The 13,428-nt window shown below is 52.9% G+C and overlaps 1 protein-coding gene across 5 annotated transcripts in view; it reads right to left on the bottom strand.

Annotated features, from left to right (window-relative positions):
* grb14 (growth factor receptor-bound protein 14) overlaps positions 1-13,428 on the bottom strand; it is a 364,132-nt gene that overhangs the window by 74,395 nt on the left and 276,309 nt on the right. For all 5 annotated transcript variants that reach the window (XM_072474138.1, XM_072474117.1, XM_072474127.1 and 2 more), the window contains one exon: positions 3,892-4,029. In XM_072474138.1, the coding sequence (XP_072330239.1) occupies positions 3,892-4,029 (138 nt within the window). The remainder of the gene's footprint in view (positions 1-3,891; positions 4,030-13,428) is intronic.

Here is a 13,428-nt window from a genome sequence, read left to right as displayed (position 1 = left end):
CTGATGATTGTGCAGTTTGCAGTACGACCTGCAGCTCTTCAAACATTGAACCTGCCCATATGCAGAAAGACCTGGACAACATTCAGGTTTGGGCACAAGTAGTAACATTTGTGCCTCGTGCCACACAAGTGGCAGGCAAATACCATTTCCAACAAGAGAATATTAACAATTTTTCCTTGATATTCAATGGTAAGTTCCCCCACAATCAACATCCTGGGGATACTACTGACCAGATACTTACCGGCCATATAAATACTGTGGCCACAAGAGCAGGTCAGAGGCTGGGAACTCTGCCTCATTCGCCACTCGTCAAGCTATTGCTGTATAAAACTCATGCATACGGCAATGGAATTCAGATCTACGCTCATCTCGAAGCATCTACTGACTGGTCTATTAGATCAGACTCCCTGGAAGAGTTGCCAATTACTTGATATGAAGGCCAAGCATGTGGATGAAGAGGGAAATAGCAACACCATGGCCTGGATTGTTTCCTCCATTGTTCAAGCCAGGGTGTGCATACACTCTGGAATCTTTCTCAGATCTTCACTCACCTCATGTTGTACGTTCAGCACCACCTTACAGAGAACTCCAGATGCAGATCAGCAGCCTGCGGCTCAGTGTGGGCCTGTTTTTCCACAGTAGTGTCAGTGGCCTCTGCTCGCTCGGCCTCAGCAACTGTTCAGACATGTGTAGTATTTTCAGCAAGTTGATGACCCCCAAATAAAGTGCAAATAGATACATACCAACATGAAACTATCGGTGCTGGCAGAAGGTGCGGGCAATAATGTGATTCTGACCCCTCCTTAGAGGTAGATGGGACATCAGCTCGGTTCTAGAGGCTGAGCCAAGAGAAAGAACAGAAAGATCAAAGGGTTTTGTTCTCCTAAACAAGTGCCTCAAGAATCAACTGGCATTATGCCCTCTATATGGGTACAGTGGGTGGTCTGGGTGCCATTGGGCATTTGGTCAAAGCTCCCGTTTGTACCCATCATGAGACTACTCAGCCTCTCGACACCCACACTCCTGCCTCAACGGAGCAGTTTCCATACTGCCCAGCCAAGCCCAGAGCCTCCTCTTCAGTGGGTATGAAGGTAGTGTGAAATGGCACCCTGCCAGTTTGGTTACATTTTTTGCATTGTGGGTTCCTGCAGGAACAATGAGCAGTATTCATTGCCCTACAATGATAGGCACAATGTGTAGTGGCTGGTAGTCTAGCTGTCCATTTTAGAGGCACTTAATGTGGCCCCCCTTGATGTTATCTAGCAAGGGTCACCACTGACAGTGATGAAACCATTCATCTTGCAAATGCTACTGCAGCCTGACCCCATTGCCACTGACCAGGTGGATTTGCTCTCCCCAGCAACCTCACCCTCATAACATTAATGGAAGAGACATATGTGTGGGGAACTCACCTTGGCAGAACAAATGTCATTCTTGCACTTGTGGCACTGCAGCAAGGTTCCACGGCCACCTCAATGGATTGCTTAGGTAGGGAAGTATTTTCCCTCTGTCTCTGGGAAAGAGTACCTCCGACTTTTCCCGAGGACCCAAGAGCAGATACTCCAAACCGATGTGCCTTGGCACAGAAAACCCCATTAAAAGGTGCCGCAAAATATCTTTCAAAGTGATAATGAAATCTAATCTTTGTGGTCAGCACCTCCCATGTGCTGATGAACTTCGGGTCCCATTGGCCGCACATGTGGGGTTCGGAATTTTGCATATGGACCTAACCGATGTAAAGCATCAGAACTGCACATACATGGCCCTTTCCAGCCAGCGCATGCATGGTTCGGATTGCTAACATAATACATTCCAAACCACGCATGTGCAGCCCTTTCCTGACTGACACATGCCAGGTGCTTTGGGAATTGGGAGATGAAGACAAAGACCCCGTACGCCTGCGCAATAACACAAAAAAGGGCATACAATCAGTTGAAAAAAAAAGGGAGAAGTTAAGAGAAATGTTCCCAGTAAGTGAAGAGATGGAGGTAAGAAACTGGAACCAATAAATAAAAAGGAGAAACAGGCTCCAATATTGCTTCTTGACTTGCTAGTTAAGAAAGCCAAAGCTTTTATTGTACCAATGAAATCTGTATTAAATAGTGGCTTGACTTGTTTTTGGGGGGGGGGGGGGGGGGGGAAATCTAGAGATAAAAGGCTTTAATGAAAGGGCAGTTCATTTGGAGAAAATGAGGAGGTGTGCCTCAAAACAATTTTGTAGTATAAAAGGGTACCATGACTTAAAAACCACTGGCCTACAGGAGAACCTACAGGGAATCACCGAATCACCCATAACAGCTGCCTTAGTGTGAATCCCTTCCGAGACAGGTCACCCCAAACCCCTCCCACTAATCTGACAACCAGTGCAAGATAGCATTCCATTGTGGGAGGGGAGGGGGTAGTGGTGGAAAGAAGGGGGCCGAGTTGTAAGTGCCAGAGGCACCTGGTCAAAGTGGTGGGACGTCAGTTCTCCCTGGAAAATTATAGCCACAGGGTTATTATGGCCCAGCAAGCAGACATCTGACACATGCCATTCCCCTGTTCTTGTCAGTAGCCCTGCAAATTTACTTACAAACTCCCTTCTATTTCTCTTTCAAAATCAATCATTTCTACCATCTTCACAGACAGCGAGTTCCAGGTAATTGACACATATTGCTCAAAAGTATTCTTCCTTGCCTGCCTCTTTTCCTCAAAATTTCCTCTCGTCGTCTGCTAATGGGAACAGCTTTTCTTTGTTTTAACTACATTGCAGTTTCTCTTTGTCCACTTTATCTAAACCCAACATAATCATGTACATCTCTATCAGATTTCCCTTCAATGCTTGAAAAATCCATCAAAACATTGACCTGGTTCTCCTGACCAAGTGAACATGTTAAATATTTACATTCCAGGACCATGAAAAGTCAACAGAAGAGGTCTTGTAACAGCTAATAACAAAATCTAATAACAGCTTTTGGAGCTGGGAATAAGCCAGCTAGAAGACAAAATTTTACAGGTCGTAATTCAAAGATTTATATTGAAACATCCGGTGTGAAGAAAAAGTAGATCTGCTTAGATATGCATTTGAGATAAAATGGTGTTAAAATAATGAAGCTGAAAAGGGTGTGGTAAGGATGAGCAGAAGCAAAAAAAAAGTTATGCATAGGTTCACTATTACAATAGCAAAGCTATTACTAACATCTGCATAACTCTACTATTGCTCGTTTCAGATCAATATGCAGGAGCACAAGGTCAATAATGGTCAGTAATAAATCCTGAAATTCCCCGAAGAGGCCTGTCATGTTGGGTGCTCTGCTACACAGACGAACCAACACAGTTGCGGATGGTACAACTCAAGTTTTATTACTAACAATATTTACAGTGGTAAACTGGTTACGGTGGTTCGTTCATTACCCATGAATATGTGGCCCTATCCCTAACACTATCTTGGAGTGGCACTCAGCACATGGTGGATGTCTGAGTGGCTTGCTGTGAGCTCTGTGCCCCGAGCCGTCTCCTGCTGGAATGAGCAGGAAGTGTTGTGTTCCCCGTTTTATAGTGTGTATGCTCTTGCCTGTGATGTTGTGTGCATATTGGTTGGTCCGTTGATCTGTCCATCAGTATGTATGCATGTTTGCACCATGATGTTTACCTGAATATCATGACAAGGCCAGCAGTGCAAGATTTAAAAATTACATTGGTGATACGGTTATAATGCCTGTAACTTCAGATGGAGGGACAATGGATTTGGATTACTATTCCGCTTATAGTTCCTTACCTGGAAAACCCCTAGGTACACTGCCCTGGAACTTGCAGGTATGTTTCATCAGTTAAATGTTTCCATATAACAAATTAATAAAAATGGAACAAGGGACATTTTAAAAATCTATCAACTGAACAATGACACTTTACCTTAGATGTGCCTTTCGTAGAAAAGTACAACCCAGATCGTCTCAAGACAAAGTAACATTTCTTCCATGTCTTCCTTCCCTGCTCTCTGGTATGAAGATAGCCATGAATCTCAGGACACATGCTTGAATTCAGGAAATTCTAAAAACACAAATTTCAACACTTCAGGTTGAGGGGTTGAGACAAAGAAACAAGAACATGGGCCGGGATTCTCCGATCCCCCGCCGGGTCGGTGAATCCCCATGGGGAGGTGCGAATCCCGCCCGAACGCTGGTTGCCGTATTCTCTGGTGCCACGGTGGCGTTTCGGGCGGCGGAGGGATTCCCGCCACGATGGTCGGGGGCAGTTGAGTGGCCCCTGGGCAATTCTCCGGGCCCCGATGGGCCGAGCGGCCACCCATTTTTGGCCAGTCTCACCGGCGTGAATTACTCACATAACGCACGGCAGGACCTGGCAACGCACGGCAGGACCTGGCAGGTGAGTATGCGTGGACGGTCCTCGGGGTGGGGGGGGGTGGCCCGTCCCGATCTGTGGGAAGGGTTGTTCTTTCGGGGCACTTCTTTCTTCCGCGCCGGGCACCTGTAGGGCTCCGCCATATTGCCTGGGGGCCGGCGCAGAGAAAAGAACTCCCACGCGCTGGCGCAAAAATACGCCGGTCGGTCTGCGCATGCGCCAAATCATGCCGGCCCTTCGGCGCCAGCTGGAGCTAAGGGGTAATTTAGCATCCACCTAACTCGCCCACCTAGCCCCCGAAAACGCAGAGAATGCCTCACTTTCGGGGGCTGTTGACGCCGGAGTGGTTGGTGCCAGTTTTCCCGCCGGCGTGTGGACTTAGCCCCCAGAATGGAGAATCTCACCCATAATTTTACTTATTCCCTCTAATTTAGACATCTTAATATTAGCCAACTGAGCGGAGGTCTGAAGTTCACTTGGGGTTACCAATACATCGCCTTTCAAATAGAATTTAGATGCATCGCTGCTGCGTAACAGTCATCAAATCCAGACATTGGGTTGTGGGTGAGAGTCAATTCCACACCTCAAGACTTTTTATATTGTTCCATTCTTTTTTACAATGAGGCCATCCCTCTTAATTCTCTGCCACACCAGAGCTTTTGCTAGTACAGGATTCAACCTTCCCGCGGAGACACCATTCATTCCGTAAAGCCATCTTTGCAGTGTTCTCCTAATAACATGTATGCCCCACCGAGGTTCCATCTCAGCAACTCGGCACTGTGGCACAGTGGTTAGCACTGCTTCCTCACAGCTCCAGGGACTCTGGTTCAATTCCAGCCTTGGGTGACCGTCTGTGTGGAGGTTGTACTTTCTCCCCATGACTGAATGGGTTTCCTCCGGATGCTCCGGTTTCCTCCCACATTCCAAAGATGTGCGAGTTAGGTGGATTGGCCATGCTAAATTACCCCTTAGCGTCCAAAGGGTTACATGGGGTTACTGGGATAGGGTGGAAGTGTAGGTGCTCTTTCCAAGGGCTGATGCAGATTCAATCGGCCGAATGGCCCCCTTCTGCACTGTTAATTCTGATCTCCTTCCCATTGCAACAACCACGCTCACTGGGGTTTAATCTCACCAGCATCCGTTCAGTCTCACTCACCCACGTCACTCCTACTTATCGAGTACCTTCTCATTGCTTTAGTACTCCAACATCCTCACGGTCTACCCACCCTCAAGTCCCACCCACAGCTTCTCACCAAGATATCGCAACACTTCATCCTTGATAATCATCTCAACTCCACTTGCCCCCTCCTCCCTTCATGCACTATACCCACAACCACCCTCTCCATACCCACAACCACCCTCTCCAACTTTACTATACCAGGTCTTCTACTCCTACGTTTTTGGTCACTCGAGGTCACTTTCCTGCATCTCTCTCCACTCAATTCTCTCCACCTCTTTACAGCCCCATGTTCCTGTGCATTAACACCAAGTCAAACTCAAATGGACTAACTGCATATTCTCTGGCTCTCCATTTGCCAGAAGCCCCCCCCCCCTGCCAAGAGGACCATCATCTTCACTCCCACAGTCTAAAGATCACGGGCGGGATTCTCTCAGCCCAGGACCGGGCCGGAGAATCCCCGCAGTCGTAAAGAACCCAAGTCCCGCCGCCACCATCCACACCTGCTCTCAGCCGGCGGGAAAGAGTCGGGGGGGGGGGGGGGGGGGTCCGTCCCCCTGATGTGGCCTGGCCCACAATCGGGGCCCACCAATCAGCGGTCCAGCCTCTCGGGCTGGGGGCCTCCTATCTTCCGCGCCGGCTCCTGTAGCCCTGCGTCATGTTGCGTCGGGGCCGGCGCGTTGAAGGGAGCCACTGTGCATACGCGGAACCCGCAGCGCCCAGTTCACAACCGGATCAGCAGCTGGAGCAGCGTGAACCACTCCAGTGCCGTGCTGGCTCTGTCGGGGCCAGAATTGCTGATCCTGAGGCGGCGTTGACACCTTCGAGAAACGCAACGGTATTTCCAACTGATGCGACCATCAATTCACTCGAAGACACGTGGAGAAGTAAACCGTAGTTTTAATCAGCTTAGAACTGAGCCTGCCTGTGACCGGGACAACACTGAAGGCGGCCCCGCAGGTCAGCAGCTCTTATACTTCCTGTAAAGAGGGTGGAGCCATGGGCAGAGCCCGTACATGCCCCAACATACCCCCTGTGGGTGAAGCCACACAGTGGCCCATAGGTAGAGCCCACAGGGTTAATAACAACAGAGTGCACTGGTGAATTATCAGTAATTATACATTCACCACATTCACCCCGTTTAAAAATGAAGCCCGGTGGGGGTGACGGGCTCATAGATTCAGTCGGTCCAGTGCCCGGATCGTACATTGCGACCGCTGAAGCACTGGTGTTGCAGCCGCTTTGGGTGGCTGTGGAAGTGGGTCCAGGGTAGGCACAGGCATGGACCCTGGGAGCAGCTCTTCCGGAGCTTCATTCCTGTGGACCGGTGCGGCGGGTGGGAGGGAGCGCGGGAACCATAAAGGGGTGGGAGCGCTGAACATGGGAGGTTGGACGGGACAGTGTGGGGGATACAGTAGTGGGAGTGGTGTTGGAGCCTGCGGGCGCCAGGTCCCAGAGGGAGACGGGATCTTGCCGGCCATCGGGGTGTTCGGCGTACGCATAGTGTGGGTTGGACTGCAGGAGCTGGACCGTCTCTACCAGGGGGTCGGTCTTATGGCTCCGAACATATTTTCGGAGGAGGACTGGACCCCGGTGTCATTAGCCAGGGCGGAAGAGAGGCCCCGGAGGTAGCTCCCCTAGGGAAAACAAACAAACGGTCATGAGGAGTCTGGTTTGTGGCCGTGCAAAGGAGGGACCTAATAGAGTGGAGCGCATCGGGGAGGACCTCCTGCCAGTGAGAAACTGGGAGATTCCTGGACCGCAGGGTCAGTAGGACGGTCTTCCAGACCGTCACGTTCTCCCTCTCCACCTGCCTGTTTACCCTGGGGTTATAACTGGTAGTCCTGCTCGAGGCGATGCCCTTACTGAGCAGGGACTGACGCAGCTAGTCGCTCATGAACGACGAGCCCCTGTCACTGTGGAAACCAAACAGGGTGAAGACACTCTGCAGGGCTTTAATGACAGTGGGGGTGGTCATATCAGGGCAGGGGATGGCAAACGGGAAGCGGGAGAACTCATCTGTGATGTTAAGGAGTACGTGTTGCGGTTATTGGAGGAGAGGGGCCCTTTGAAAAATCGATACTGAGGCGTTCAAAGGGCCGGGATGCCTTTACCAGGTGGGCCTTATCCGGTCGATAGAAGCGCGGTTTTAGAAGCGCGGTTTACACTCCGCACAGATTTGGCAGTCTCTGGTTATAACTCTGACCTCCTTGGTGGAGTAGGGCAGGTTGCGGGCCTTGATGTAATGGGCGAGTCGGGTGACCCACGGGTGGCAGAGGTCATCGTGGATAGCCCGTAGTCGGTCACCTTGCACGCTGGCGCATGTGCCGCGGGACAGGGCATCTGGGGGCTCGTTGAGCTTCCCAGGACGATATACTTGATGCACGATCAATTACACTCAAGACGAAGTATTTCATAACTGAAGGCTTTAATCGACTAGAACTTGTTCCCCAGCAGCTTCGGTACAGAAGGTGAAGGCTGCTGGGACGGCACCGCTTCTTATACTCCGCCTGTCAGGGCGGAGCTACGTATCAACAGCCAATGGTAAACTCCTAGGTTTAACCAATGGTCATCAGCCGCTTAGGTACCGCAATACCTGATAAAAGAGTCCGGCGGGCGCGGTGGCCAGTGGTAACAGTCGCCTTTAACATGGTATGATCAGCTATGGAGATACCGTGATACCTCCTTACAGGGCTGTCGAGAATATTTACAAAGTGTTCGTTCATGGTGAAAGTCACAGCGAAGCAGGTGAAAGTCACAGCGAAGCAATCAGTCGATCGGGTGACCTGGTCGTCCTTCTGGATTGTCTGGGCTTCGGTGGTGATTCTGGTGGGGGTTCAAGTGGTTGAGACTCCGCGAGTGTTGTTTCGGCCTCCGTGGCAGCTTCGGCACCCCTAGGCAGCGCTGTTGGGGCAAACGGTTGACACGGGGGGGGGGGGGACGACCTGTAGGGGGTGTCGGTGGGTGGGCGGGCCTAAGCAGGAGCACGTCCCTCCAGTGAGATGCTGTGGGGGGGGGGTAATGGTTCGGGTGCACGTGGGGTTCCGGCGGGCGCCAGGTCCCGTAGGGAGACCGTATCTTGCCGGCCGTCTGGGAACGCCACGTAGGCGAACTGGGGGTTAGCGTGCAGCAGGTGGACCCTCTCGACCAACGGGTCAGACTTGTGTGCCCGCACGTGCTTCCGAAGCAGGATGGGCCCGGATGTCACTAGCCAGGTTGGGAGCGAGGTCCCGGAGGAGGACTTCCTGGGGAAAACAAGGAGACATTCATGAGGTGTCTGATTGGTAGTTGTGCATAGCAGCGACCTGAAGGCGTGGAGGGCCACCGGGAGGACTTCTTGCCAGCGGGAGACTGGGAGATTCCTGGACCGTAGGGCCAGTAGAACAGTCTTCCAGACCTTTCCGTTCTCACTCTCCACTTGTCCGTTCCCCCGGGGGTTGTAACTGGTCATCCTGCTTGAGGCAATGCCCCTGCTGAGCAGGAATTGACGCAGTTCGTCGCTCATGAAGGAGGATCCCCTATCACTGTATGTACGCGGGGAAACCAAACAGTGTAAAGATTCCCTGGAGGGCCTTGGTGACGGTGGTTGCGGTCATGTCCGGGCAGGGGATGGCGAATGGGAACCGGGAGGACACGTCAATCACGTTCAGGAAATGAAGTGTTGCGGTCGCTGGAGGGGAGGGGGCCTTTGAGATCCATGCTGAGGCGTTCAAAGAGACGGAAAGCCTTCATCAGGTGCGTCCTCTCTGGCCGGTAGAAGTGCGGTTTGCACTCCGCGCAGATTTGGCTGTCCCTGGTGACTGTCCTGACCTCCTCGATGGAGTAGGGCAGGTTGTGGGTCTTGATGAAGTGGTAGAAACGAGTGACCCCCAGGTGGCAGAGGTCCTCGTGGAGGGCTCGGAGGTGGTCCACTTGTGCGTTGGCACATGTGCCGCGGGACAGTGCATCAGGAGGCTCGTTTAGCTTCCCCGGACGGTACAAGATCTCGTAGTTGAAGGTGGAGAGTTCTATCCTCCACCGCAAGATCTTGTCGTTTTTAATCTTGCCCCGCTGTGCATTATCGAACATGAAAGCAACCGGCCGTTGGTCCGTGAGGAGAGTGAATCTCCTGCCAGCCAGGTAATGCCTCCAATGTCTCACAGCTTCAACTATGACTTGTGCCTCTTTTCGGTCCGAGGAATGGCGAATTTCGGAAGCATGGAGGGTACGTGAGAAGAAGGCCACGGGCCTGCCCGCTTGGTTGAGGGTGGCCGCCAGAGCTACGTCGGACGCATCGCTCTCAACCTGGAAGGGGAGGGACTCGATGGCGCGCATCGTGGCCTTTGCAATGTCTGCTTTGATGCGGCTGAAGGCCTGGCGACAGGGGGAAGGTTGTGGACTGGATATGGGGTCGGGCTTTGTCTGCGTAGTTAGGGACCCACTGGGCGTAATAACTGAAAAACCCGAGGCACGCTTCAGGGCCTTGAGGCAGTGAGGGAGGGGGAATTCCATAAGGGGGCGCATGCGCTCAGGGTCGGGGCCTATAACTCCATTTCGCACTACGTAGCCTAGAATGGTCGGTGCTAAATACTCATTTGTCCTTATTGTACGTTAAGTTAAGGATTTTCGTGGTCTGGAGAAATTTGTGGAGATTGGTGTCATGGTCCTGCTGGTCATGGTCCTGCTGGTCATGGCCACAGATGGTGACGTTATCCAGATACGGGAACGTTGCGCATAAGCCGTACCGGTCAACCATTCGGTCCATCTCTCGCTGGAAGACCGAGACCCCATTAGTGTCACCAAAGGGAACTCTTAAAAATTGATAAAGCCACCCATCTGCTTCGAAGGCAGTGTACTTGCGGTCACTATTACGGAGGGGTAGCTGGAGATCCACCGTGGAGAAGACCTTGTATTGCACGATCCTGTTTACCAGGTCGGATATGCGGGGGAGAGGGTACGCGTCCAGCTGCGTAAACCTGTTGATGGTCTGACTGTAGTCAATGACCATACTATGTTTCTCTCCGGTCTTTACCACCACTACTTGAGCTCTCCAGGGACTGTTGCTCGCTTCGATGACCCCTTCCCTCAGCAGCCTTTGGACCTCTGACCTGATGAAGGTCCGGTCCTGGGCACTGTACCGCCTGCTCCTGGTGGCGACGGGTTTGCAATCCGGGGTGAAGTTCGCAAACAGGGAAGGCGGGTCGACCTTAAGGGTTGCGAGGCCGCAGACAGTAAGGGGGGGGGTATAAGGCCGCCAAATTTAAAGGTCAGGCTTTGCAAGTTACATTGGAAGTCCAACCCCAGGAGTGTAGCCACGCAGAGGTGCAGCAGGACATAAAGGCGGAAATTGTTGAATCTCCTGGCTTGGACAGTGAGGTGAGGTTCGCTAGGCAGAACCCCTTTATCTCCACCGACTGTACAGCTTCGGTACAGAAAGTGAAGGCTGCTGGGACGGCACCGGTTCTTATACTCCACCTGTCAGGGCGGAGCTATTTATCAACAGCCAATGGTAAACTCCTAGGTTTAACCAATGGTCATCAGCCTCTCCGGTACCGCAATACCTGATAATACCACAATACTATATCGTAGTTATAGGTGGAGAGTTCGATCCTCCACCTCAAGATCTTATCATCATTCTTGATTTTGCCCCGCTGCGTATTGTCAAACATGAAGGCAACCGATCGTTGGTCGGTGACAAGGGTAAACCTCCTACCAGCGAGGTAGTGCCTCCAGTGCCGCACGGCTTCCACGATGGCTTGGGCTTCTTTTTCGACCGTGTGTCGAATTTCAGAGGTGGTGAGTGTGCGTGAAAAAAACGCTACCCGTCTGCCTGCTTGGTTGAGGGTGGCGGCGAGAGGACCTCTGATGTGTCGCTCTCCACCTGGAAGGGGATGGACTCGTCCACCGCGCGCATCGTTGCTTTGGCGATGTCCGCCTTGATGCAGTTGAAGGCCTGGCGAGCCTCGGCTGCCAGTGGAAAGAGGGTGGCCTTAAATAGTGGGCGGGCTTTGTCCGCATACTGGGGGACCCACTGGGCATAATAGGAGAAAAATCCAAGGTACCTCTTCAGGGCCTTGGGACAGTGAGGGAGAGGGAATTGTAGGAGGGGGCGCATACAGTCAGGGTCGGTCCCAAGGACCCTGTTTTCCACAATGTAGCCGAGGATGGCTGGCCTGGTTGTGCGGAAAACACATTTCTCCTTGTTGTAGGTGAGGTTGAGTTTTTGAGCGGTTTGGAGAAATCGGTGGAGGTTGGCGTCGTGGTTCTGCTGATCATGGCCGCAGATGGTGACATTGTCCAAGTACGGAAATGTGGCCCGTATTGGTCCACCATTCGATCCATCGCTCGTTGGAACACCAAAACTCCGTTTGTGACGCCAAAGGGGACCCAGAGGAAATGGAAAAGGCGGCCGTCTGCCTCAAACGCAGTGTAGTGGCGTTTCTCCGGGCAGATTGGGAGCTGGTGGTATGCAGACTTAAGATCCACCGTGGAGAACACGCGGTAGTGCGCGATCTGATTTACCATATCTGCAATCCGGGGAAGGGGGTACGCATCGAGTTGCGTAAACTGGTTAATGGTCTGGCTGTAATCAACCACCATCCAGAACTTTTCCCCGGTCTTGACGACCACCACCTGAGCTCTCCAGGGGCTATTGCTGGCCTCTATGACCCCCTCCCACAAGAGATGCTGGACCTCGGACCTAATGAACGTCCTGTCCTGCATGCTATACCGCCTGCTTCTGGTGGCTACTGGCTTGCAATCGGCGGTGAGGTTTGCGAAGAGGGTGGGGGGGGGGGTCGATTTTTAGGTTTGCGAGGCTGCATATGGTGAGCGGGGGCAGGGGCCCCGCAAACTTAAGAGTTAGGCTCCTGAGGTTGCACTGGAAGTCGAGTCCCAAAAGGAGAGGAGCGCAGAGGTCTGGGAGCACATATAGTTGAAAATTAGCGTACTCAGCGCCCTGTATCGCTAGGGTTCCAGTAGTGCACCCTTGGATTTGCACCGAGTGCGACCCAGAGGCGAGGGATATGGTTTGTTGAGTCAGGAATATTGGGAGCAAGCAGCACCTTACCATGTCCGGGTGAATGAAGCTCTCTGTGCTCCCGGAGTCGAAAAGGCAAGGTGCCTCGTACCAGTTAACCCGGACGGCCATCATGGAGCTCCGGAAGTGCTTAGGTCGCGACTGGTCCAGGGTGACCGCACTGAGGTGATCGGAGGTGCTGGGGCAGCCCCGCGATGGCTGTCCGTGTAGGTCGTACGCGTTGAGCGGTGTAGCAGATGGCGGCCAAGATGGCGGCCCACATTGGTCGAGCGTGGCAGGCGGTGAGGAAGATGGCGTCCAAGACGGCGGCCCCCATGGATCGCATGTGGCCGGCCGCGTGGGGGAGAATGGCCAAGATGACGGCCCCATGAGTCGCACATGTTATGCGGAGGCGGAGTCGGCAGACACGCTGCCACCTTGGGGGGTCTGCGGGCCTGTGAATCGGGTCTGTGAGTTTGAGTTCTTGGACCTGGCCAGGCAGACCTTGGCGAAATGTCCTTTTCGCCCGCAGCTGCTGCAGTTCGCGTTGCGGGCCGGGCAGTGCAGTCGAGGGTGCTGGGACTGGCCGCAAAAGTAGCAGGGTAGCCCCCCATGATGGGTGGCCGGCCGCGCGGCACAGGCCTGGGGTAGTCTCGGGTCAGGGGCCACGAGGGGGGGTCGCATGATCGGCCAGGAACGCAGTAAGGCTCTGAAAAGCGGCCTCCAGAGAGGTAGCCAGTTTTACCGTGTCGTCCAGGACCTGGGCCCCTTTTTCGAGCAGGCGCTGTCTCACAGTTCGATCGGACCCCCGCCACGTAAACGTCTTGGACGGCGAGCTCCATGTGCTGAGTGGCCATAATGGCCTGGTAGTTACAGTTGCACGTGAGGGCTTTGAGGTTGCGTAGGTAATCAT

Source organism: Scyliorhinus torazame, chromosome 2, assembly GCF_047496885.1.
Source record: "Scyliorhinus torazame isolate Kashiwa2021f chromosome 2, sScyTor2.1, whole genome shotgun sequence".
Lineage (NCBI taxonomy): Eukaryota > Metazoa > Chordata > Chondrichthyes > Carcharhiniformes > Scyliorhinidae > Scyliorhinus > Scyliorhinus torazame.
The sequence above is the reverse complement of the archived record's forward strand: the minus strand, read 5'-3'. Positions and strand labels throughout refer to the sequence as shown.